This window comes from Plectropomus leopardus, chromosome 11 (assembly GCF_026936395.1).
Source record: "Plectropomus leopardus strain MGB_pleo_1.0 chromosome 11, ASM2693639v1, whole genome shotgun sequence".
In the NCBI taxonomy this organism is placed as follows: domain Eukaryota; kingdom Metazoa; phylum Chordata; class Actinopteri; order Perciformes; family Serranidae; genus Plectropomus; species Plectropomus leopardus.
This window is the reverse complement of record NC_142186.1, coordinates 34,646,254-34,673,564: the sequence shown is the minus strand read 5'-3', so window position 1 is coordinate 34,673,564 and position 27,311 is coordinate 34,646,254. Positions and strand designations below refer to the sequence as shown.

General features: G+C 40.3%; 1 protein-coding gene across 1 annotated transcript in view; it reads left to right on the top strand.

Moving 5' to 3' along the window:
• LOC121946308 (semaphorin-7A) overlaps positions 1 to 27,311 on the top strand; it is a 53,009-nt gene that overhangs the window by 8,572 nt on the left and 17,126 nt on the right. Inside the window, exons 2-10 of the mRNA XM_042490821.2 lie at positions 626 to 765; positions 3,283 to 3,345; positions 7,740 to 7,835; positions 8,234 to 8,339; positions 13,147 to 13,254; positions 14,297 to 14,436; positions 15,973 to 16,151; positions 20,987 to 21,095; positions 21,337 to 21,544. Coding sequence (XP_042346755.1) covers positions 626 to 765; positions 3,283 to 3,345; positions 7,740 to 7,835; positions 8,234 to 8,339; positions 13,147 to 13,254; positions 14,297 to 14,436; positions 15,973 to 16,151; positions 20,987 to 21,095; positions 21,337 to 21,544 — 1,149 coding nt within the window. The remainder of the gene's footprint in view (positions 1 to 625; positions 766 to 3,282; positions 3,346 to 7,739; positions 7,836 to 8,233; positions 8,340 to 13,146; positions 13,255 to 14,296; positions 14,437 to 15,972; positions 16,152 to 20,986; positions 21,096 to 21,336; positions 21,545 to 27,311) is intronic.

Genomic DNA, 27,311 nt, shown 5'->3' with positions numbered 1-27,311 from the left:
TACATGTGTGTAATATTAGAGCGGCCCTAAGGGTTAATAATTTACTTTGAAGTCAGAATAATTAGTAGGACAAATGTTTTGTTATTAAAATATGAAATGATTCTGTTTCCTTTTTAGAGTTAATCTAATTGAGTTCAGTTCATTCATATTCATTTGACTTATTACCACAGGGCATAATGTCCTTAAACTACCTGCTGCTGCTCATATCTGTCTTATGTCTGTTTTTGTGAAGCTATTATGTAAGTAAGATGTTCTGTTATTGCGTTTGCTTTGTTGAAATGTAATTTATTGTATTTCAATTGCAGCTCACGTCTACATGTTCTGCTTATATCTTATAACTGATGTGCTGTACATCCTGATTCCTGTTTTCAAACTTGAAACAGGAAACTCGATTTTTGCTGCCAAATTCACACCTGTCCAGGGACTGCAGATGGAAACTAGCCTCCTGGCTAATTCTGGCATATTTACCGAAATGTTTATTAATAAGCACTGTCCCAGAGAAATTAACTGAATAAACACAACTATTTCCATTGCACAAACAAAAACATGCATTTCAAAATGTCAAAACAACAAAGCTCTTGTCTGCTGGGCTCATCTCTCTAATTTCCTCTGTCGTGATCCACAGAGCCCTCCAGGTTCCACTTCAACAAACCGGAGAACTACATCAGCATGTACCACCAGGAAGGGAGCGACACGCTGTACGTGGGCGGCCAGGCGATGATCTATGTGTTGACGTTCACTAACAGAGGGGTCCGCGACCTGCAGGTAAACTTAACTTTCAGCTGCTTTAGCTGTCGCGCATGCAGACACTTTAATAGGACGTTTTGGGAGATTTAATCTCTCAGTTTGAGGCAGTCTTTTATAATGGAAGCACTCAGCTGCCATGCAGAGAGCAGTTATGAACGACCAGCTGCCAGCTACAAATTGAAATATTAAACGTCGTCTTTAAGTCAGTTCATTTCACAAAGCACTTGCAACTAACTGATATTTGGAGAAGCTGTTCAGTCATAACACTCAGGCAGCAAGGACTTGAACTTTAAAGCAGAGGTAGAGGCCCTGCAAACTTTTTATATACAGACAAATGCAGTTTCACTTATGTTGCCTAATTAACCCTTACACTAGCTTTTCAATCTCTCAAACCTGAAAAAAGTGATTTGATTTCTTTCAAAAACATGGGAAAAAAAACATAATCAGGAACTTAGCAAGAAATGTTCCGCAAACTGCAAAAAAAAAAAAAAAAGACTGGTTAAAGGAGAAAATGAGGTGGATTATTAGAAACTTTCAAAGAAATGATGGAAAATATCCAGAAAATAATATTTATGATTGTCTTATTATATTTGATGTTATGTTACAGAATTACAAGGTTTTTTCAGCACTTTCTTGGTGTGATATTCATTAATTTTTTAGCTTATTTTGCAGGTAATTTTTTGGGCCATTTCTAGTGAAGTTGCTTGTTGCCCTTCCAATGTTTTTGAAAGAAATCAAGCCAATTTTCCCAGATTTCAAAGGATTAAACCTCCTCTTCAAACTACTGTATGTGTTCTGTGTGTGCTTCATTGACAGTAAGGAAAGCACTATGCTGCGTTCCATTACAAATTGGAAGTCAATAATTCGTTTTTCCGACTTCTGATCTAAATACGTTCAAGTGCATCTGCCCAGGCAAAACATGGATGCCTGCAGGGAACTCATGTTTGTTTAGCTCGCCACTGAACATCAGAAGCATGCATGAGAAACTCCATGTCCAATTAAAAACTTGATCTTTGGATCTTACATTAGGCTACCTGCAAATTTATTGATGTAGGTCGCTAACAGAGATGGGAGGTGTAGGTTAAGAGGCTACAACAAGCTTGAAAAAACTTCTATAAACACAAATCAGCTGAATGGAAATGCCACTACAAACTTGTTATAGCACATTTAGCAACACAAACACTAGAGTTAAACTTGACGACCAGGTAATTCTGCTTTCCATTTACTGTGTGTGCTGCCACACTGCTGTGACCTTAACTCTACTGACTTGGTGTGCATAGATCTTTCCTGAGTTTCTGACTTGGAGTCCCGACTTGAAAGGCCAGTCCATGGCACAATTTGGAGTCGGAGGTCGTTTTTGTTTGTACAGGGATTAAACAAGCCAGCTATGGGTCAATAAGTGAGGTGTTGGTGTATTTTTGAATTTTGGAGGGAGCCAGGCTGGTTGTGTCCTCCTGCCTCAGGGTTCTTTTACCCCCAAACATGGTACACCAGCCTCTTCTGGATGACAACAAATATAGTTTCCCTCCTGCTGTGAGGCCGCCACGGTGAGCCAGAGAGGGCAGAGAGAGAGACGAGATGGCCGACCACTGACCCACTTCAGCAGCCGAGGGCAGGAAGTTGGGTCATGCATACATTGACGAAGCGACACATATCTCTCCCTGTGAGGAAAGAAAACATCATTCACAGAGATAATAATGTTAACATAGGCTCCAGATTACACAGTGTGGGGGCTGCACTGTTAGCACTGACAGATTGAAGTGACTGTAAGTGATGTTTCATCCAAATATGACTATGCCCTATTTCTTGGAATGATTACAGGCTTAGTGTCTGGTTTTCCTCCGTGGAGACGACGACAGGTGGAAAAACACCAGTCAGTGATGTGTTTGGCATTGAAGGATGATTTTGATGTTTTACGGTGTGCTTTTAAATGACATTTTGTAGAGAGTTATTTCAGGTGCAGGATAGTTCAGCCGAGCGTGACTGTAAAAAAAACAACGATTTCCAGTTCTTGGAAACAGCAACACAGAATGAGAGAGTTCTTCTTTTGTGAGATTCAACAGTAGTAGTGGGAGACATTCATTACTGAAGGGTCACTGAAGTCAGTTATCTGCTTTGCGATGGAGAGACAAAGCTTGTTTGACTGAAGGGCACGTTGTGCAGCCGTTGTCTCAAAAGGATAAATTCATTCTGCCTCTTTGTGCTGCTCCATCTATTACTCTCTTCCACCTACATGCACTGAGATCAAAGTTGGCGGCCATTCTTTTGAGGGTTGTTGAAAAGGGATTGTGGGAAATGCGTAGTACAGGAAGCAGGTTGAAGAAACACAGGTTTGCAGCAAAAACATTAAAGACAAACTTAATGACACAATAAGTCCTTGAATGCAGTAAACATCACAGAGTGGTGTTAGGCAAGAGGGTGGATGTTTTCTGTGAGGATTGTGTTTTAGCAGCTGCAGCAAGGTCACAGATTTCTTGCTGAAACGGGGCAGTGCAAAAGAATTTGGCTCAAACTAAATAGTCCTTCCTCCCACAGATCCCAGCAGCATCTGACCAGACTGCTATTGATACCTGCAAAGCAAAGGCTGCACCACTCGAGGTACAAGCTCACCCCCACTGTCAGCACCTCCATCCCTTCTGCAAAACGCCTCCCTCCTCCGTCACTGTGTCATCATCATCGTGATCAATGTCATTATGTTTGTCATCATCATCCTCATCATCCTCTGCAGTTGCACCACAGTCAGTTTTTTGAGTTTTAATTCAGTTATGTCACTTTGTTTTTTGCCCACACTTAAATCCACACAGCGGAATATAAAGACAAATAAATGCATAAAAAATGCAAATATATACAGATGAGATAAAATTACACAGGAGACAGCTTCACCTCAAAACAAACACAGATGAGTGAGCTGTTGATAATTGCACTGCATAATTGCATGAGATTCCATAGAGAGACTCGCTGAATACCAAGAGATTAATACAATATTCACCCTGAGAGAACAGCGTTAATGTGAAATGCTCCGAGGCGCCGGAATAATCTTATGAAGAAGTACCTGCTTGTCACAGAAAATAAAAAAATCCAAATGACAAAAAAGAAGAAGGTGCTTGACAAAAGAATCAGATATCTTATTTATTTTTTTTTACTATTTCACATCATTCAGTAATCCAATAGTTTCCACATTCATTTTGAAACTGTTGCACGATTAAAGGAAATTAACGAGATCACTGAAACTAATTTCCATTTTACCTAAGGTCAGATTCTGCATTTGCTCAATACTTAAAGGGGAATTAATATTCACCTGCTGTGACCCTGCTGAGCCACATTTGATACTTCACACACTTTGGATATTTAAGGCTTTAGTTGACCAAAGGAAATCCTGGTTGACTGAAATTGTATCGACTCTTCAAGCAGTTGATTGGTTGATGGGGAATTAAAAAAATCTGCATGTTATCTCTTGATTCACCAAATAAATTGTCACTCTACCCGGCAGTGTTGTGTTTCCACTGGGGATGTCCCAATCAAATCAAGCCTGATCAATGCATTTTTTTATTAATCGGGATTGGTTAGTTTGAGCACGCGCCCCATCCAATCGTTCATTTAATTCCACCGTCACATAGCGTCATAAATGGAGTGCATGCTTTGCAGCAGATGTTCAGATTTTATTGTCATGCTGTTACTCCGATAAGTAGAAACTGATCTTTTATTCATGTTCAATTTAAACTGCTCCACCACTTTAAGTAGAACTGACATTTTGGTTGAACTGTAATACTATAATGAGCTGAATTGTGGCCAATTTTTATTTGTTGTGACTGAGAGTTTTAAAGTTCGGCTATAACATGACTTTGAAGTGGAATTCTGATTATATTATTCATTCATAATGTTCTGTACTTATATTACAATGTTGCACAAAGTGGATTTGAGAGCAATTTCTGAAGGCACATTTCAGTTTGTTTACTTGGTTATTCTGTTGAAAAAAACAAATGCCACACTAAGTGGAATTGCGAGCAATTTCTTAAGACATTTTAGTTTGTTTACTTGGTTATTTTATGAAAAAAACAAACAAATGCTGCACTAAGTGGAATTGTGATAAGAGCTTCATAAAAGTATTTCTAGAGTGTTTACTTTGTCATTTTGTTAAAATAAAATAAAAAACCCTGGAACTGTTGAATGCAGAATTTTGCAGAGCTACTAAACTGTCAAGTATACACACTATAACTTTTATAACTTTAAAGTACTTAAAGTTTGCATTGTGCAGCTGGATTATCCAAAATAAATAAATGCAAGTGTCAGGTCGGCAGATCGTGAAAGGGGGCAAATAATATTGATCGGGACATCCTTAGAGTCCACTAAAGCATTGCCTGCATGTTTGGTGTTTACGTTCTGGTTGCCGAGATTTAAAAAAAAGATCAACTTTTGGTGAAACGCTGCTCTCAGGAGGAGACAAATACCGCAAAGACCAACCATCACATCCTACTGGGACAAGTGCTGAACAACAACAGTGGATGTGAATGAATACTGCTGGCCACACACTGATTGATTCGACCTCTTTCTGTTTGTGTGGACGTTTTTTACTTCTGGGAATATTTTGTATCATAGCAACAAGACCCAACCAAAGAGTCTCAGCTAAAAAACAAACAAACTGCACCTCAAACGTGTTCTTGCGCTCCCAGATGGTCGTTTTCAGAGGAGCGCTTGGTGTTTTCAGCCTGGAAAAAAACACTTTGGTGGACACATGGCCTCAAAGAAATAGCATCGACCAATGAGAATTTCATCAGAAAAAAGTGACCAACTAATCAACTAGCAAGTGGCCACTCTACAAATGTGATTATGCTCTCTATCGGGATGTGAGCATTCTTTGCTGTTATCAGAATTTGAACCACTGATTTATAAAAGGTCCCAAATAGTCATATCAGCTTATTATTTTCATGTCATTTATGTGTGGGAAACCTTCAAAAATCAGTCGGACTTGGTTGCTACTTTTTTTCAAAGTGTGACCTCATCTGAGAGCTGTGCCCAGAAAGCAGTGCTGAATACAAAAAAATAAGAAGATAAGAAGAAACACAGAGCAGAGTGTAGAGTCTCTGCAGATAAATACAGCGCCACACACTGAGAGCAGGTCAGAAGTGATGATTGAAAGGGATTACCTCAGTATGAGTCTATACATTGTTTTTCCTGCAGTGTATACCTTGAAAGTAACATGAGTGCTTTGAAAGTAAACTCTTCCTTATATCAGATTTACTGTAGCTTGTTCAGAGGCTACATACAGCTGTTAAAAATCAGTTTTCCCATGGTTTCTAGTTCTGAGATGCTGAATCCCGCGTCTGCACAACAAATTCACCCTCAGGTGCTAATAAAGAAACCTTGAAGTTCAATGGGGTCTGTCGGGCCTGTAAACTGCAGTTAGGTTTAACAAAGGAGAGATATTCCAATTTTAACACAACATAAAGTGTTCTCTGTAAAAGCAGAATGACAACCAGAGTCTAACATGCTGTCATCAGGACATGAATGCTTTTACAATTCAAGTGGCTTAGATTCTACCATTTCCACATTTCCACCCATATCGGAGCTAAAACCCTTCACAGCCGTGAGCAACATCAAAGCAAAGTGTTACTGGAGTTACATCTCGAAACAAAGAGGGAACCGTCAGAGCAGCAGCTTCCAGAGACTCTGACAGTGGCAGATGGTGGAAAATGAGAACGCTCTGAGTGATGCAGTAAATTTCCCCCCAATAAAGCCGATGGCGGCGGGTAGGGGAATGAAGGACAGGATGCAACATCCTTCAGTGACAGACAGCAGCGAGGATTGTGGAAAACATTACTGCAGAGTGAGATGAAGATCAGAGGTTCACAGAAGGTAACACACCTGATGTGACAGACGGTATTTCCAACTATCTCCGAGCTTTAGTTTGTCTGGAGTACACACATTCTCCCAAAGCTCCACGAGCAAATACACCAACAGCAATCCTTTACACCAAACTGTCTGCATACAAACCACAGAAGCGTTTCCTAAATTAACTCTCCAACAGGTGGATGACAGAAAAGCTTGTGTATGACCATTAACAGATGCAGTTTTAAACATGTTTTAAAACTGTCTTGCACCAAAACGTTTTAATGTCAGAACCACAGTCCTAGATTTTGGTCACAGGCCAGAACTTAGCAAACATGTCCAAACTCACAAAGTATTTCTCTCAAGAACATAAGGAGACAAAGTAAAAAGTGTACACTCGCACACAAATTACCCAGCCCACCCACTCGCCTACACATCCCCCTACACATCCACCTACACACACTTACACAAGCTCTGGTCCTGCTTTTTGGACTTGGCGATGTACTTCCTCCATCTCCAGTTTTCACTCAGATTTTTTGATTTGATTTCTTAAAAGCACTTTTTTGTTAAAGACAACAAACGTGACTCAATGCTAGCACCACTGCGACCTAAAATCAGAATTCACCCTTCAGGTTGTCTTCAGTATTCATTTTCATCCTCCATCCTGTGATGCCTTTGAGAGAGCAGTCCATTTTCTGTACTTAATGAATAAGTGATGCATATGGAGTATAGCAGTGCTGTACTGCAGGGCTAAGCCTCCTGTGTGCTGTCTGCCAAAAATGTTCAGTGCATGGATCACCTCCAATTTTTCTTAAATCTCTCTCTCTCTCTCTCTCTCTCTCTTTAAGCAATCTGCTTTTTCTCTCCTAATCTGTTTTATGTTGTACTCCTGCTTTGTTTCTCCATCCCTCTGTTCCACCTTCCTCTCCTCTGTTTGTTTTTCTCGCTCCCTCACTCTTTCCTTGTTTTCTCTCCCTTTGTGCTGCCTATTTCTCTCTAATCACTTTTTCACATATTCTCTACTGTCTTTATCTCTTTTGCCTTCGTGTCTCTCTGTATCTTTAATCCCTCTCTCAATCTGACTGTTTTTACTCTCCTTTTTTCCTCTCGCCTCTGCCTCATTTTCTGCCTTTGTCCCTCTGTTTCACCGCCTCTTTCTCTCACAGCTGGAGTGCGATAATTTCATCACCGTCATTCAGAAAGTAAACGACACAATGATAATATGTGGAACAAATGCTGGAAGCCCCAGGTGCTGGATGCTGGTAAGAGTTTCTTCAGACACATTCCTTGAAATGATATTCTATATCCTTTTGCAGCCACTTTGAATGTGCCACTCTCTATTGGTTGCCGCTGAAGCTGCAACTCCTCGTGTCTAAACAGTGTTACAGACGATTGCAATTAGCATTTATTTATTTGCTCACTTATTGCTTCTGCTGGTTTGATGAAGGGTGGGGGTTATTTATTTCTATGGAGGATGTTTACACTCAATAATGAATATGTGCCCTTACAGAAAGGTTTAAATCTTCTAAACCGTGCGTGGTGACAAACAGGTCTTTGGTTAACAAACTGCAAGATGTTTAATGCATGATGATGATTGGCTGCAATGAACAGAGTTTAGACTTTCTCTGGGCTCCAACACTTCCTCCCTCCCCTCCTGCAGGTGAATGACACTGTGCTGACTGACGTCCAAGGCAACGGGCAGATAGCGTCGGCCTCCGACATCTCGCCACCCTACCCTTCCCAGAGGTCCATCAGCCTGCCTGCAGGTAACAAACGCAACAAAAAAATACACAGGTCTGCCAGCAGAGGTTCATGATTCACAGGGAGGAAATAGAATAAAACATTACAAAAACACAGATTTTTCATGGTTTTGTATCAACACAAGGAAGACACTGCTATAAAACATCCAATCAATTTCAATTTAATTGTATTATTTGTCCCAGAGGGGAATTTGTGTTGCAGCAAGTGTAAAAACATAAGAAAAATAATTGAAAGGCATTAAACACATAGCATACAACAGCCAACATTAATCTGTGTGCAGGGAGACTTGCATCAATGCACAAAAAAGCTCCACAGGAGCAGATTAATAAGAGTCCACCAGAACTCTGTTGGGCCTGTAATAATTCAGCTGACATTAAAAATGACAAATATATCCTGACAATGTAACGGTTTCATCACCATTAACAGGTCATGACAGCATATAATATAATGCAGCATCAGGACCGGCAACATGAAGGCCGAAGCTGCAGTATAACTCACAATATATACTGTTACTGTCACTCTACCATGGATATCGTCATCATCATCAATACTACAAGTACAATATGTAATACTACTGCCATCCAATCATTGTCGTCATTATCAATACAATACATATAATATGTAATGTTACAGATTCCTGACCAAGACTAGCTGCCAGTTACTATTTAAGTCATTTTAAGGACCTCACCATGTTTCTTTTCCCTAAACCTAACCACGGTAACTTAATAGCTGAAACCAAACCTCCATACCATAACGTTTATCTTTATGTACATCATTTGTGGGGTGCTGAAAGCAAAAGGGTTTATAAAATGTAATAAGACACATTTTAAATAGAGAATAAAAAGAAGGGAAGGATTAGAAGAAATTAAAAAATTTAAAAATAAAAACAGGGGTAAAAATTGTCCAATGAGTCGGCTAAAAGGATAGCCCAATAAGCTACATATTAAAAACCAAATTAAAGTAAATGAAATAGAAAAATAAATAAAGCCAAATGAAAAGCTCCCTTGGTTTTAGACACAATTTGCCTCCCAAAGTTCATCAAAGTTGAGCTCAGTTTGCCACAAGGAAAGCCTCTGATGATGATTATGAAAAAGAACTGAATTTGGGATTTGGCCATCGTAAAATGCTAGTATGACCAGAAGTAATAACTGTGATCTGAAGCACTGAGCAGTTTTTCCTGATAGACGTCTTACTGAGTTCCAGTTTATCAGAAGAAGCGTCACCATCTCAGAAGTCTCATCTTTTTTCTTTTCCAAAGGTGTCACTTTTTCAAATATCTTATTTTGGAACAAAGCTGTTTTCAACTCTTTATATTAACTTTGCTCATTTGAGTCGGGAGCAGCAGAGCGACACACTCGTGAGTCCCGGGAGTGATCCGGCTCTTATTATCGCTCTCTATTCATAACATGCAAATGAGTCGACGCTTTTAACTAAAGTACCTCACAATCATTTCAAAGAGCCAATCCTCCAATAGATTGGTCTGTTAGTAGAGTTTAATAAATCACGTAGAGCCTGGATAAAATATACCACCTTAAACAAGAGCGAATATGTTGCCTCTAAAAAAATACATGCAAACTGGTTAATCTGCCTGCAAACATCACTCTTACTTTTTCCTAAGTTTCGAGTAAACTTTTTGAATTAAAGTCAGGAAAATCATTTCTGACTTTGAGACCCTTAATTTGAGTGAGCAGCTTTTGAATCAATTTTGCAATAAAATGAGTCTCACTTAAGTGAAGGTTATTGAGTGAGTGATGCAGTTCAGTGCGGAGCTGAATCAAGGTCCTTATCTCTCAGTGTTCGAGCCTCTCTCTACCTACACTATTTATCTGCATAGAGAAGTTAAAGAAGAACTTTATTAATCCCTCTTGGGAAAATTCAATTTTCAAGAGAACTGGACAAACCCAGTTTAAAGCATTACTGCAAACACATCAGTTTTATTTAATTAAGCCCAAAACACTAATTTGTCTCAAAGGCTTTTGCAATTTGTACAGAATACAACAACATCTTCCCTCAGACCCTCTGAAGATACAGAAATACTCCCATCTTCATGTTTCCTCCACCAACTATCCCAAAAAGTATTAACAGGAAGAGAAAAAACACTAAATGAATGGGGCTGACATCACCTGAGGACGTTCTGAGAGGATTTTACTCGACATGATTTGTAATTATTGTGTTCCCGTGCCTCAGCAGATCATACGTGTAGCCCAATTTGTCAACTGTAACATCACCAGGGGATCTCACCACCCTGAGTGCCAAAGCACACGAGAGTCAGCCATCTGCCGCTGTGCACTCACATGGAGAAAATCATGTAAAACTAAAATGGAGCTGTAGCACAGCTGACTGCACAAACAGACTCAGAAAGAATTCAAACATAAGTTTTACAGACTCCTGGATGCTGAGAGTGGAGAAGGATGTGTAAATTTCTTTTTTTTCCCTGTCCACCGATAACCAGACTATCCTCTGAAGTCCTGGTGCATCAGATCAGGCTGACACATCCTTTAAGGCATGTGTATGCATGTATCTGCCCTGCAGGTTTATTTGACTCCCAGTGCTTCCTCAGTGTCAAGGCACATACATATGTATCTCTGGAAACTCAATATCTGGCCACATTTTTACAGACTGTCTGCTACATCGCATCAGTCAGTGTCGTTGCCAATGGCAATCTTCTCAAGAGTTTTATTATTTTCCTCTCAGCATCACAGCTCTCCCGTTACACAGCAGCCACTGTTCTTCACTTTGCCACACAGCGACAGTGAAAAGGTTGTATTATATAAAGAAGTGAAAGTGCATATCCTCTATAGTGGCAAACTTGAACCATTTGATAATAATACAAGACTGCAAAGAAAATCAACTCAGTCAGCAGAATATATGTTGTGCGTTTCTGCAAATGACAGGTTTATTTTTTATGTATGGCGGGTACATTGAAACTTTACGTTTCTTCATGTTTCAGCAACCCTTTTGGTAAACGTGCAGTTATGTCTTGGCACAAAACCACTTGGTTATAGGTAACATTTAGACGAGAACATCCCTACTAAAAACAGAAAAGTCTCTCCTTTGCATTTTTAAAAATATTGGCATTCATATGTTAACGTTGTTAACGATCCTCGTGTACACAGATCCGCAATAACAACCAAAAATGCTGCAGTATGCATGTCAGGCCAGTAGTTAGCAGCAAACTTTGCAATGACTCACCGTAGTAGAAGACCATACGCATGAGCATAGTGCAGCTGTGACGTCACCGTTCTCACAGGATCCGCTCATTGCAGGTTTACACGGTCACAGAAGGGGTGGGGTTTTCAAAAGATTACACTCTGGATCCCAGTTTCAAAACGTTGCCTTTCAAGGCCCCCAAAATGCCGTTGACAAGTGAACAAAAGGCCATTGAAACTGCCCCATAGTGAGGAAAAGATCATGTTTTGGCCTTAAATACCCATTTTTTGTTCCACTATTGTGGGAAGAAACGTAGCGCATTTTTAAAAAATCAATCACTTTTTTTGGCAGTATCCCTGGTGGACTGCTTGGTCAGCACTGTTCACAACTTCATATGACACACTAGGTATCCCTCTGCATCTGTTGTAGATGTCTGAGGTCGGCGTGTCAATTTACACCTGTTGAATGTGCCTTTTTAAAATACTCTTCAAACTTTTATATCCTTGTGCAACAAAAGTACCTAGTTAGGTTTAGGAACAACTGGTTTAGTTGATCATTCATAAGGGAAGCAAACAGTGTGCTCCAGGGTGAAAGTTTGTTGGAGCCATCCACACCCCCCTCCTGCCTGCCCTATAGGGACTTTCTAGCTCCAGCAACAAGTTTTGTTGTTTGCTGGTGTTGAACAGTGGTTTGCAGCTCAGCAGGTGTCTCTCTCCTGGGTTTCATCAATCCACTATCCCCTCCAGCTCCTGATGACAAAGTCAGCTCATATATTACATCACTTACATCACAAATGCTGATATGATATGTATGAAACATACAGATGTAACATATTGCAAAAATGTGCATCCATCATTTTTTTAAGTGAGTAGGCGGAATACAACGCTATGTTTTTCAAACCCAGCTGAGTTTGAATGAACAAAAGACTGTTGTCTGGGAAGTAATTCATCAATTTCAAAAGCCCACCATAAGGACTTGAGTTCCCTACACCTCTCCACAGGGAGTGAAACTCCTAATTGTGTGATATTGAGCAGTGCGGGGGTCACATTAACTAAACAGAGACATTTTAAATTAAAACAACCTTCCAGCCGATGACAAGGGGCAGACAAAGTGTCTGTTTGTTAAACCGTCCGATGCAGACGGATCGTTTGTGGAGACACTCAGAAATTAGTGAGAGGTTAGTTTGCGCCGCAGGACACTTGCTCAGAAGGAGATCGATTGTTGGAGACGACCCTTTGCTTGAGTCGAGCAGCTTTCTAATAACGATGAGACCTAATTAAGATGTTACTGCTACATTTCAAATGCTTCCCCGCCGCATCGCTATGGAGACAGAGCTCTAAGTGGGGTTGTAAGGATGTGGTGATTGGTGGCGTCTCATCAGTGCAGTCAGCTGCTCTGCCTTGATGTCTTCTTTGCTCTTGCACTCCCTTTCCTCCTTCCCCAGTTTTTTAATACTGTCTTTGGTCTCCTGGGCCTCCTCTTTTCTGTCTTCAATCTCCCTGTCGGTGTTTAATGTTCTCCCTCTGTATCTGCCTTCCCTGCAGCTTCACTCAGTCCCCTCTGTGTCACTGCCGTCTCTCTTCCGCTCCCTCTGAACCTTTGTCTTTTTTTACCCACTCTTCACCCTCTCTTCTCTCCTCGCTTTGTGTCTCTCCGTCTCAGATGGAAGTCTGTATTCTGCCATGTCGTCGGTGGCGGGTCACGCCGGCTCCATCCGCCGTACGTTTGGCTCCCAGAAACTCCTGAAGACGGAGAACGTTTGGCTGCTGAGTGAGTAGGAGGAGAGTCACGCAGAGAATGTACAGGTTTAGACTAATGAATGTGGAGATGGTGGGTGGTTCTCTCTGTAAATCCACCACTATCATTCCCACATGTAGGTGTATTCACTGTCACTGTGTGTATGGTTTGGATCACGTTATATATCCACTGAGATCAGACGTTTACACTGCTGACTCTAACATTGACACTTAATATCAGCATAAACCTCTGACGCTCTGCTCAGCTGTTTGGTAGGGCACATTTTGAGTCACTATATCTTTATAAAAAATGCAAACTTAACTATCTGAGCTATCTTTACCATTCAGTTTAGCTTTGTTATGCTAAAAAAACAAACAAAAAAAACCCCACTAAATGTCGCTGTGTCTTTAAATAATCTGCTCTTACAGTTTGCCTCTGACAAGAAATTACACTGCAGACATGAGCAGTCTGTGTGGTGGGATTTTCAAAGACATTTTATAGTTTCAGTCATCAGATTAATGTGACTTTATACAAAAAATAAAACTCTAATAAGGGTCCAAAACTTGCTCTACCAAACGGTTGATTTGGCCCTTTGTGGTAAAGGGAGTGAAGCTAACCAACTAAAATCAAAACTGAATATTTGCTGAAGCATAAATAGATTTCTGATCATTCATTTTTGTTTAATGGTATTATCCATCATGTATATGGTGAAATATATGAAAGTATATTTTTTAAGGTTTAAAACCATGTTTTACTGTTGAGCTGGCCTTTTATGGTAAAGTAGTGATGCTTAGATAAAAAAAATTACATTTTTATGAGATAAAAAAGGAGTACTATTCACTGCTAGTAAAATATATGAAATGCTATTCCATATATTTGATCAAATAAATATTATCAGCATGACATTTCATCGTTTCTGAGATGTTTTTTAAGTTCTGTAATGGTAAATATATAGAATACATACATGAAAATCTTGGAAATCTCTGGAAATCTCTGGAAACAAACACTGATTGTTGTTTTTATCCGGAAACAAAGTGATAATTTCTCATCAGATATGTTTAAATCTTGTCACCAGATCCACAGTTTGCCGGTGCAGCCATAATCCCATCTTCACTAAAGTACAAAGAGGAGATCTACTTCTTCTTCAGTGAGATCAACAAAACAGCCAGAGTGGACGAGGAGCCATACAGGGCTCGCATCGGCCGGATCTGCACGGTAAAAATCATATTATGCTTATGTTTGGGGGAATGTGAAAAAAGTTGGGTCTTTGTGTTTATCTACTTTGCAGCTTCTTATGACATTGCATATATTTGAGCTGTGAGCAGACAGTCAAAGGATGCTTTTCCCTTGAGAATAATCTGTAAAGGCCTGGAGATTTTGAGAATGCTGAAAGAAAACCACAGATTTTGGGTGAACTGTAAAGGATTAAACACTTCAAAGTTTGAGCAAATCCCAAATGTGCAGAGTGCAGCGTAGTACAAGGTGACAGAGCACTGCTGTCTTTTAGAGTTTGTTTTCTTGTGTCTGCATTTTCTAAACATGTTTCTGGTTTTATATTCTGAACAATAAATGGACAGAATGTCAAACTGTGGGTTTTAGAAAAGTTCTGCATGATTTAAGCGCTGCAGCAGCAGCAGCTCTGCGAACAAACTGGAGACCATGTGGCCTTTTTAACACTTTCCAATCAGTGTTAAAGCCAAAGCAGGTGTTCTCCAATCAGCTGCCAAATGCCACACACCTACTGCTCTGTGTGACTCATGACTCCCTGAAAAACTCCTCAAAAGGAATCCACACATTTAAAGATAAATTAAAACAGCAGAAAAGTATTTTTTTCATTACCTTTTATCTGTTTTGCAATTTTTTAAACTTTTTTTTTTTTTTTTTTTTTACAGTTTTACAGTTTACAGTTTTTGTCTTTTCTTTCTCTGGTATTTGTGTGGTTGTTTTCTTTTACTGATTTAACACTTTTTAACCTGAGCAAATTGGTTTGATTTCTTTAAAGAACATGGCAAAAGGCAATGAGCAACTTAACAACACATGGCTACAAAGAAAATGGCAAGAAATTTGTAAAAAGTCATAAGAAAATATAGCTGAAAAAAAACAAAAAAGGATGATAAGAAAAGTTAAAAAAAAATAAAAATCTATCATTGTGATAATGATAAATATCCATTTCTGGACATTTTTAAAATTATTATTAATGTTATCATTATCATTATTATTATTATTATTAATTTATCTTTTTTTTATTTTGTAATAATCCTTTTTTATTTTGTAAAAAATCCCTTTTTTACGAATTTCTCAGAATTTGTGGATGCCAAGATGATCATTGTTTTTTTGTTCCCCATGTTTTTTTTAAAATAAATCTAACCAATTCACTCAGGTTTCAGTGGGTTAAAAAGCTTGAAAAGGCATCTGAGCGCGGCACAAATAAACTGATGTCGATCCAGATTTCAATACTCATCCTAACTTAGACCTGCACCAGAACTTTATTTTCATAAAGCTTCAATTAAAGTAGACAAAATATATCTTGGATCAATCTGAGGACTGAGTGCTCAAAAATAAAAGCAAGCAACATCTCTGTTTCCCCTCCAAAATGCCAGAGTAGAGGGAGGGAAAGGGACTCCTGGCATCCCGGGTTAGGTGTCAGCGTCAATTCCTGGCAGGGGACACAAAGTAAAATTCTGAATCAATTTGGCGACTGGCCTGTCCCGTTGCGAATTTGTTGTCACGGTGCTTTTATGTTGTTTCCAGGTGGACGAAGGGGGCATCAAAGCCCTGCTGACGGACTCGTGGACCACCTTCATGAAGGCGCGGGTGATGTGCGGTGCAGGAAACACTCAGCAGCAGTACAACAACATGAAGCAGGCGGTTGTGCTGACAGCGCAGGACAAGAGGGCCGGAGTTCTGTACGGCCTGTTTTCAAACGCATGGTGAGCCACAGTTACGAGAATTACACCATGAATTTCAATGTTTTTATGCTCTTTCAGGTATGTGGGGAAACAAAACAAAGCACAAAGAGGCTTTGTTGTGTGACTCACCGGATGTACACTGTGGCTATAAATCTGCCTGTGGTCGCCCAATTAAGCCAGCATGCTTCCTTCCTTCCGCTATCTGCATGTTACCCATAGATTTATAATTATACCAAGATATTGGACCCCAAAATGGTGCCTATTCTGTCCAATAGAGTTGCTCGGTTGACACACACACCAAAAAGTTTCTAGCTTCAAGGTATTTCTGTGGAATACGGCCCACTGGAACTGCAAAGTAGTGTTTCTCCTGTTGACTCTTGAGTTCCCTCTCGGCTCATGAGCTGTACAATTTAAAGAGTTTAAATATAACACCTCCATGGATCAAAACTTCAGAATAGAAAGAGTCATAAGGCGTCCTATCAGCATTTTAACAAACACGTTCTCATCCCAAGTCGTCGCATATTGAAGCTTTTTCAGTGGATTCTGCATCTAAATATTAAGGTTTAGGTATCCTTCTGCATGTGCTCTTTATGCTCCGGGATGCTGCTACCGTGAAGGCATCACACTCAGATGGGAAGTGAAAACCAGACTCCCACATCAAAGTCTGGGGTTTGTTTAACCCATCCACCTCCACTCCCACCTGCCCTATAGGTGTTCTCACGCTCTTATGTTACCTCATGTCCAGCAGTGTTTCAACCTGAAGCCATTCTGCCACATTTTATACGCACACGACAGCTTCCATCTGGCCAAGTCCTGAAGAGACGCTGCCTGTGCACATACCGTATAATAACACTGCGACTGGTTCTGTCTGGGTGCATAATCACCTTACGCCATCCAGCAGGTTTCATGCGCATGTGAAAACTGCATTTTGGTGTTGTGCTCTTATGCAAAAAGCACAGATAAAGCGGTGCTATTTTACAAGTTTTGAATGAGAATGGGCTGGTCTCTTTGTAGTCTGTGAGGAAAATAATTTTTACAGGATTTTGTTTTGCTGCAATACTGCAAGTGACCACTGGGAAAAAAATGTCTGCAAAGGTAAGCTATTTTCCTGGGGGGCCTGGTGTTACTGTTTTCAAAATCCCCTTCGCTGCAGGAAACAAAAACAACAGCAACCTCTGAGCTGACAACCTACATAATGAAAATGTCAAGTTTCAAAGATCTGGATCATGCATAAATCATAACGGCTTTGTTCTCTCAATGAATTGTTATAAAGATTCACAAAGCAACTTGCGAACGCACGTCAGAAAAGCCCAGACTCAGTCTTACAGGATTCTCATGCCTGATGTTGATCTGTTTTCTGATACGGCCAGTTGGAGTTGATTGTCTGCATCTTGTCAGCAGCAGGCACCACTAACACTGTACTGACGCAGCGCTGGAAAAAGGTCAGGCTCCATGAAACTACATTGCATGAAGCTGTAATAATATTTCTCCAAAGAAACTCCTTTCTCAAAGATGTTGTGGGTAATCACACAGTGGGTTGCAGAGGCCAGCAAAGGGGAATGTGTTGATTACTTGGCTATACTCCTGTCTGGAGGCAGGTTTGAAGTGGAGATAAAAACAAAGATAAATTTGCTCCCTGCAAGAATAAAAGGAACAGCCAGCAACCTCCATGTACACTTGCCAAGGTGCAGCCTGGAGGAGCATTATTTGTTTGATGTATCTTTTTAAAGCTTAGGCAAAAATTAAGTCCTTCTTTTATCTCATTTAGTTTTTGGTAGTAATAGGGGTTGTTCAAAAGAAGCTGATTTTGGGTCAGGCTGCAACAGACATGCAGGCTTGTTGGCTGCACTCCATGATGTGGAGCTTCTGTTCCAACACATCCCAAAGGTGCTCTGTTGGATTGAGATCTGGGGATTTTGGAGGCCATTTGAGTACATAGAACTCATTTTCATGTTCAAGAAACCAGTTTGAGATTATCTGAATTTTATGACATGGTGTAGCTGCTGGAAGTAGCCATCAAAAGTTGGTAAATTGTGGTCATAAAGGGATGGAAATGGTCAGAACCAATACTCAGGTATGCTGTGGCATTTAAACATGCTCAGTTGGTACTAAAGAGCCCAAGGTATGAAGAAAGAAAAGAAAATATCCCCCACACCATGACACCACCAGCAGCAGCCTGAACCATTGTTACAAGGCAGGATGCATCCATACTTTCATGTTGTTTATGCCAAATTCTGACCCACCATCCAAATGCTGAAGCAGAAATCAAGACTCCTCAGACCAGGCTACGCTTTTCCAACCTTCTGCTGTCCAATTTTGGTGGAATTTAACCTCAGTTTCCTGTTCTTATCTGACAGGAGTAGCTCCTGGTGTGGTCTTCTGCTGCTGTAGCCCATCTAGGTAGCACATCAAGGTTTGATGTGTTGTGCATTCAGAGATACTCTTCTGCAAACCTCAGTTATTTTAGATTTTGTTTTCTTTCTATCAGTTTGAACCAGTCTTGCCATTCTCCTCTGACCTCTGGCATCAATAAGGCATTTTTGCTGCTTACTAGATAATTCCTTTTTCATACCATTCTCTGTAAACCCTAGAGATGGTTTTGCATGAAAATCCCAGCAGATCAGCAGTTCCTGAAATACTCAGACCAGCCCATCTGGCACCAACAACCATAGTCACTTAAATCACTTTTCTTCCTCATTCTGATGCTCGGTTTGAACTTCAGCAGATTGTCTTGATCATGTCTACATGACTACGTGCATTGAGTTGCTGCCATGTGATTATTTGATATTTGCGTTAACAGGTGTACCTGATAAAGTGTCCAGTGAGTAAATTATTACATTAAAATTATTAAAGTAAATTATTCACAGGAAAATGGATTGTCATTAGAAGAAATTAAGTGGCAAAGGTAGCTTGGTATCTATCAGACTAATCAGTAACATCACCCACACTGAGTGCTTCTGCACACTGAAACTGTTGAAACTTTTGACTTTAAAGACAATCAAAACACACTTCAGTCATATTCTTGAATGAAAAGAATCTACAGATATTTCACTCTCACTTAGTTTAGATGAAAATCCTTTTTATGCAGATTTTTGTTGCTCAAGGACAGAAGAGCATATTGTGATCACAACACACGAGAAGAGGAGGATGGGTTATTGTCATACAAAGAAACGAGTAAAAAACAAACACAACACCAAAAAATGAGTAAATTCCCTTGGTTGTGAAGTTTTATACAGTGTAATCAGGAGGAGAGCAAACATAATCCAGAGTTCAATATTGACTCGATGGCAGATTAAATATTGGCTTTCTGTGTATTCAGAAATTGCAAGAATCTGTCTGATCTGTCAGGACATGAAAATTATACAATGAAACAAACTGATGAGACAATAAAGAAAACAAAGCTACAGAATCGCACAGTAACTGACACTCATCTGCCCACACAGCAGAGAAACACACACCACACAGCCACACACACACCACACACCACACAGCACACAAGTTTCTCATTATGTCAGATCTAGAATAAGTGTCAGTGTTAGTTTCCATTTCATTTGACTGTAAAAGCAAAAATAATAATCTGCCAAATAATAGTTCTCAAAGTTTGCAGTGAAATCAGCCGTCATTCATCTGCTGAAACAAGAACAGAACACACCGTGGGCTCATTTTCTGCAAGATGTTGTTTATGTTTTTAAATGCTTATTATGGTATTTGTCCTTTTAAATGTTTTATTTGCCCGTTTTTGTCACAAACTCTCAAAGTGACACACATTTAATTGCAAAAATATCTGTTGAGGTCGACCTCACAACAGCAGTATCACACAAGTGTAACTCATTTTGGTGTGTGGCTTTCAACCACAAAACAAACAAAAATAATAATTAAAAAATAGTGTAAGAATACAAGGACAATAAAATTAATCCACTGCAAAAAAACACAAGCACAGGAGTAAGCATTAAGGTAATTCAGTTACAGTTTCATTTGTGGTCCAAATTTAGAAAAACACATAAACAATTTAAGAACACTTGAAGATTCAGAGGTTTCTTTAAAAAATAGAGAACTTAAAGCTCTTGATTGGTCACAAATGTTAGACCTGTTGAACTTGTGGCAAGACATAGCAACTAGACACTGTTATTTTGGGGGTATTTTTGAATATAGAATATATAATATATTGAATATACTGTAGTTGAAAAATCCAGTTCACAAAAACTTTTAAAAAGAAATAATTTTGATCCAAATGAAAATGCAAAAACACATTTGAAGGACTGTCAGGAGCCAAACCCACAAGCACAACATAAACCTAACCTGCTGCTCGTCTGCTGTCCGCAAACAACATAACTCGGCAACTTAGTGTCAATGAAATTTCCCAATTTCCCACACAAAATGATGACTTCAGAGGGCCATTAATAGCCTCCAATATTTCTGCGCATGTGAAGGCAGCATTAGAGCAGCACCCTTTTGGTCACGTCTGTCTTTGCATGAAATCTTGTTTTATTTGTGATGCCTCACAGAGGAGATGTGCTCACTGAAACCAAAATCTCAGTTTACGTCAACACTAAGAGTGTTTCTGAACATCTCCACCCTGCGGGGAGTTTTACAAAAGGTCCATTTTCAGTGACAGAAAACACAGTTTGCAGGTGGACCAAAGACCTCACACACAGAGAATGCTACTTTTAAAAAACACCCCTGTACGTGCAGACTGGGCCTAATGGATCCACTGCACCAGAACAAGTTAGGGATTATAGATATTTACTGTTCTGTGGTTGGCTGTGAATTTCTAGCTGTGCCTCAGCGTGTCCCTCTTAACCACTCACTCTGCTTTTATTGTTGATGTAATTACTCCTCTGCCTGCCTTTGTTCAGGGGCAGAACGGTGATCTGCGCCTACTCCATCGAAGATATCGACCAGGCTTTCTCCACGTCCAAACTGAAGGGCTACAGCAGTCCATTCATCGGCAGTCGCCCCGGGATGGTAAGATTTCTCTTCCCTTTTCTTTTCTGTCACACTAATCTGAGAAAAACAGCTCTGAGATAAAAAAAAATGTGCAATTGCATGAGTCAGCCTTTATTCCAGAGGTGAAAAGATTGGAGTGCTATTTTTGAAAGGCACAAGTTAATAAAAGAGAAGCAATTTCAAACCCTTTGTCCAAGGGCATTCTGTTTATTCAAGAGCCCAGCCTGCTCTGAATCGATTACATCATTTTTCCTCTCAGTGCGTCCGCAAAAACTCGACAGCGGGAGGTCACAACGACATCAAGAACCTCGGGGTGATCAGATACCACCCAGAAATCGAGGACGTGATCCGACCTGTTGGTGTGGCTCCACTTGACCTGCCTACAGATGACCAGATCACACACACTGTGGCCGACATCGTCCTGGCCGTCAATGACGAGCACTACAGCGTCCTGTACCTCGGAACAGGTGTGTGTGTTTGAGCATGTATACGTGTGTGTTAAAGCTGTAGCTAGTTGTTATGGAGCAGGTGTGTGTGTTTGTGCATGTATACGTGTGTGTTAAAGCTGTAGCTTTTTGTTGTGGAGCAACAGCGCCCTCCTTCTGTTTTGTGCTTTGATGCACTTGGACAGATTCTTCACTTTCACATTGAAAATTCTTCGACCTTGAGCTTTTTTTCTGACTGGCTTCATGTTGTCTTCGTTCTCAATGATCTCTGCCAGTTTTGGAAAATTGTCAGGAGAAAAACCAGACAGGCCAGCTGACCTGACCAGTCGCAGCTCTTGTTTTCTTCATGTGGCATCTCTGCAGCCGGTGATATGTAGTTACATTTCAGGGCAGTGCATGTCAGCTAAGATGGCCACATGCTCAGCTAACTCTGAGTGGATCCCTTCCCCGCAGCAGTGAGCAGGAGAATTTTAACATCTTTCATTTTAACTCTATGATGGCCCAAACTGAAAAATAAGACTAAGGTTTTTAGAGGTCCAGGGTGTCAGATTTAAGGGGATTTAATGGCTTCTAGAAGTGAGAATTACACATAGCAACCCGCTGAAACTTTTTCCAATTATAGTTCCCTCAGTGTTCATTGTTGTTTCCTGGAAGTGGAATTATCTTCAGAGGTCCTATCCAAAACAAAGAGATCAAGCGATATAAACCCGTAAAAACACAGAATAAGCAGTTTTGCATTAAAAAAAGGATGTTTTTCAGACACTTCGCTTGCAGAGGTGCTAACCACCAGCCTGTTCATCAAATAATACTGTTTCGGTAAAAAAAGCCACGTTTTGCAGCCGCATGATATGCAGGTGGACGGCGTCAGCTGAGAACATTACTGGACAGAATTTTTCGTGATTTTATTATCTGTCATTGGACAGCCGGACAAAAAATGTCATGTCCACAAAATATGCAGCTCGGTGGCTTCAGGTTGACATGCTAAGATTCTTATAGGGCGGTAAGGAGGGGTGGTGGATGGTTTTAACAAATCCTAGACCTTTATCCAGTCATGCAGGTGTTCCCTTCCTGTCTGAATATGATGTTTTTTCTTCTCCACCTTACCATGTGCCTCCTTCTTCTAATCCCAACCATGTGCTTTTGCTGCCTAAATGAAACCACATGCATCATAATTCCACCATGTGCTTGTGTTTACATCATGGTAGTGGCATCCTGGAGCGTCAACAGCATATGCAGAAGGATATCTAGAAGAAAACATGTAGACGCAGAAATTCACTGCACAGAAGAAACATGTGACAATCGGAATGAGAACATGCTAGAACTATGGTGGCCGACATGAAATGCCCCCATCTAGAGCCAGTGTTTGGTTTGTCTGTTCTGGGCTACTGTAGAAACATGGCAGTGCAACACAGCGATCTCGATAGACAAGGACCTGCTCTCTGTGTAGATATAAACAGCTCATAAACACTAAAGAAAACATACTTGTATATTATATTACATTTCTAACAATATATCCCCTTAAATCCTTCACACTGGACCTTTAAAGCAGGACCCTTTTTTGTTTATATTTTTCTGTCATGTGACTGCACCTGCTTTGTCTCTGTTGGATGGTTATTTTGGCAATAACAGTGGACAAAGAGCGAGGGGAAATCATTTTCTCTGCAACTGATTAAAATGCACAACAGCATTTGTTCTTATGTATCAGGACAGTGAGTCATTCAGCGAAAGGTTCTTCCAGTTTAGCAGGACAACACTGTGAGCAAGCAGGAGACAGAAACATTACAGGTATTTAATTAATGCTCCTGTACACGGAAAAAAACAAACACACACATACAAAAAAAAAACCAAAAAAAAAAAAACAGCTGGAAGATGTGCTTAAATTCCTGGTTGGTGCACTGAATAGTAGAAAGTGTGAAAAACTGACGCAAGGTCAAATATATATTCTGCTGAAATCATACTCAAACGATTTCAGGCCTTCACACGCCTGTTTCTGTTTGATCAAAGCAGTGATGCTGAGGCGCTGCTGTTGCCCATAGCAGTTGTACTCCAAAAATTGCCTTGTGCTTCAGGGAGATTACTATGGCAACCATCACAAGTCATATGCTCATGTGTGCATGACCGTTTCACCACGCCAGAAGTTCACCAAAAGATGAGCAAGTGTCATCTTTCTGAGCTCGGCTTCTGCTGTGGCGATGTGCCTGTCGTTCGTCAGGCACTTCTGGGTTGTTTCTAATAATAGTGCTTATAAAAAAACAACGTGGTGTTAAAAGCGACAGGATGGCCTCACGCTGTGGGCTTTACTAACTGTGTCAGTGATAGGAAGGAGAGGATGGAGAGCTATGAACAGCCTCCGGTGGCCTAAAAAGAAACTAGAGCAGTTTGAGTCGCACTGGTTTCTGAGGCCGGAGGAACAGGTTGTACTGGAGAGCTGCTGCTCCACACTCACTCGCTGCTGCCTGTCTTTAATTATTTCCAGTTTCCAAGAACAAGCATGTGAAAGAACATGTGTTGGCGTTCACTACTTAAAGGGATACTTTGCCGATTTCAACAAGCTTTGTATTGTAACAATGTGGGTAGTGTGAGTAATCTGGATGACGAATTTTCTGTCATCTGGTTAAATTTCCCTCATGGGTTGTTGTTCGAACTAAATGCCGTACTTCAGCATTTTCTTACTGCCCGCCACCGTGGACAAAGCGAGTTTAGAAGCAGATCATGAGACAGACCTCCCTCTTTCTCTGTTTTTCCAAATTGGACTGAAATCCAATCAGGCGATAAAACTGCAAGATACGAGGTAATTAAAGTTGCCCCTAAATCCTGCCACATCTTTTTGGCATCCTCTGCTCCTCCGTAGTCTGGTAGTTTGGCAGCAGATACTTGTGTATCTTTTCCCAGAATGCAGCAGACACCTCACTTCACCGAGGTCACTGGTGCTCTGTAGATGGGAACCAGTGATGTTGTGGGCAGTTTTAATCACCCGCTGTAGAGCTTCCTGTCATCGGCCGTGCACGAACAACGCCAGTTCCTGATGTTTCCAGTCAGTATGCTCTCTATTGCTCCTCTGCAGAAGTTAACCAGGATCTTGCTCTGGAATTTAGTCTTCCTGAGTTTCCTTAGGAAGTAGAGCCTTTTCTGTGCTTTTTTAACCTGGGTGGTGATGTGCGTTGACCAAGAAAGGTTCTCAGTGATAACAATTCAAAGGAACCTGTAGCTGTTCACCTGCTCCACCTCAGCTCCACTGATGTAGACAGGAGTGTGTGTCTTTGCTTCCTTCTTTCTAAAATCAACAATCAGCTCCTTGGTTTTGCTGACGTTGAGTAGTAGGTTGTTCTCTGTTCACCACTGACAGATTGTTGATTTCCTCCCGGTATAAACTCTCATCGATGTTTGTAATACGGCCGATGATGGTGGTGTCGTCGTCATACTTCACAGTAGAGGTCTCCTGATGTCTGGGAGTGCAGTCATGGGTGTACAGTGTGAACAGTAGCATTGGTGAGTGCTAATCAAGATTACAATGCTCCACTGCCTTTTGCCTGAAATGTTTTTGGAAAGACATTTTAGTGCCCTGTTTAACTGTAATGCACTAAGAGACACTGATCAAATATTAACCACAATTTTGTGACTGAGTTGTCTATTTCTCAACTTAAATGTTTCAAGAAACTTGATTTAGTTTATTGTTTAGCCCTTTGGAACCTGCACAAATTGACTTAAAATTTAATTGACATGGGAAGAAGGCAATAAGTGATTTAAAGAAAAATAAACAATAAAGTAGCAACAAATTATAAAAAGTACAAGAAAATTACTTGAAAATCAAACAGACAACCACACCAAGAAGGAAATGGGCTGAAAAAACTGCTTAAAAATCATAATTCTGTAAAATAACTTTAAATAAAAAGTTCTTTGGACATATGTCTTTAGATTAGAGATAAAGATAATTTTCTAAATGTATAATTATTATTATTATATTTATTTATGTTTGTGTTGCTCATTGTCTTTTCCCTCATGTTTTTCAAAGAAATCCAGCCAATTTGCTCAGTGAAAGGTTCCTAAAAGCAGCAGGCTTCGAAGGGTTAACTGGAATACAAGATTGTTTGTTTGTTACCAGCCAGCTGCCTTTGTGGCAAACGGATGAGTTTGCATTACGTCACTCACCAACAGGAACATTTATTGGTCCATCGTGGTGCAGTTCTGCACATTCTGATAGTTGAAGGTTTTCTACCATAGTCCTTTTTCTCTGTTTTCTCTGGTCATGTGGCACCAAAATACTTGTGTAATTTAATGTGAGGAGTGTCTATATATCAGTAAAATACTTATTTAATAGTTCTTCTCTTGATTCTGGAGAGGAATGAAACAAAGTCTTGAACTCCTCTGATCTTTTCTGAATTCTGGTTTGATCACATTACTTTTTTTTTCTTCTCCTGTTGAATATTGCATCACCTTCACGTCGGGGGCACCAGATATAAATATTCACATTATTCTAACAAGTCAAACTCATCAGTCTGCATAATTAATTCCAAACATGCCCTTGTATCTCCACAAATGATGGAGAAAAGCTCGCTCCTTGAAATAATCCAATCTTTAGCAGACACACAGACAGACAGACAGACAGCTCTTCGTGACAGATAGTTGCATTAGAGCACTTTAAACCAATCAGAGTAGAAGTGGCGAGCTCGAGTCCACCTCCGGACTAGTGACAGTGAGATCGAAGCTGATGCATTTTGGGTAGCCTTGGGGACATTAGTCTTCCCTGGTGATGGAAATTCCAATAAATATCCTCCACAAATACGAGCGCAGCGACACAAACCGCAACGTTAATCTTTGTGCAAGAAAGAGCAGCGACTGATATTAGTGAGGGAGCCTGGAGGGCAAAGATGGAGCATTCAGACAATAAATATCTCTGAAGGGGATGAGATCACCCTTAATGAGGCTCCCTTTGAATTCTATTAATCTGTTTAGTGCTTTTTAAATGAGCTGCGGTTCCTGTTTCTGTTTGCTTCGGTTGAGACCAAACAACATCAAGTCCACCTTACAATCAAGCCGGATGTTTACCTCCAAACAAGCACTGGTGTGTTTGTTTATGGTGAGAACACATAGCAGACCAGCTGGTCAATATGTGACATGAATCCAAAAACAAATATTTTTTTTATGTAATTCGTATGCTGATTGTGGCGGCCATATTCCTCCTCATCATCTCTATCTGCCAGAGCTCCTGTTGCTGCTTCTGAGGGTCAGACCTCATTTAATTTCTAGGCAGCACACAGCAGATACATCTTTAATTTAATGAGATCACAAAGTGGAAACTTTAAATGTTAAAGCAGGAGATAAATTTAGTGTGAGATTAAGCGAATCCTTTATTTTAACGGGTAGTCTCATTGAGATCAATCTTTTTTAAAGACAGAGACACACCAAACTGACATTAGAAAACTTGTGGTGATGAAAGCCAACTGTTTCAACGCATCACATCGCCTGTGTCTCGGCCAAAAAGTTGAACACACCCCAAAGACTACAGCTGATGACTAACCAGCACGGACATCGTGCGCCTGTGTGAGAGGAAATAAGATGGCGGTCGTCTGTAGTAATCATTCAAAAAGGGAAACCGAAAGACTGTCAGGACGAATTTAAGTTATTATTTAACCAGTTAGCACATTAAAAACACAACCTGATGTAGAAAGAATAAATATTTACCATGAACCAACGAACACAAGGGTGCTAACTTGTCACCTTTAAACAAAAATCACAGTTTTGAATCCCGAAAAGGGCATTCCTGTGATTCATCTAGAGCCGGTGATTT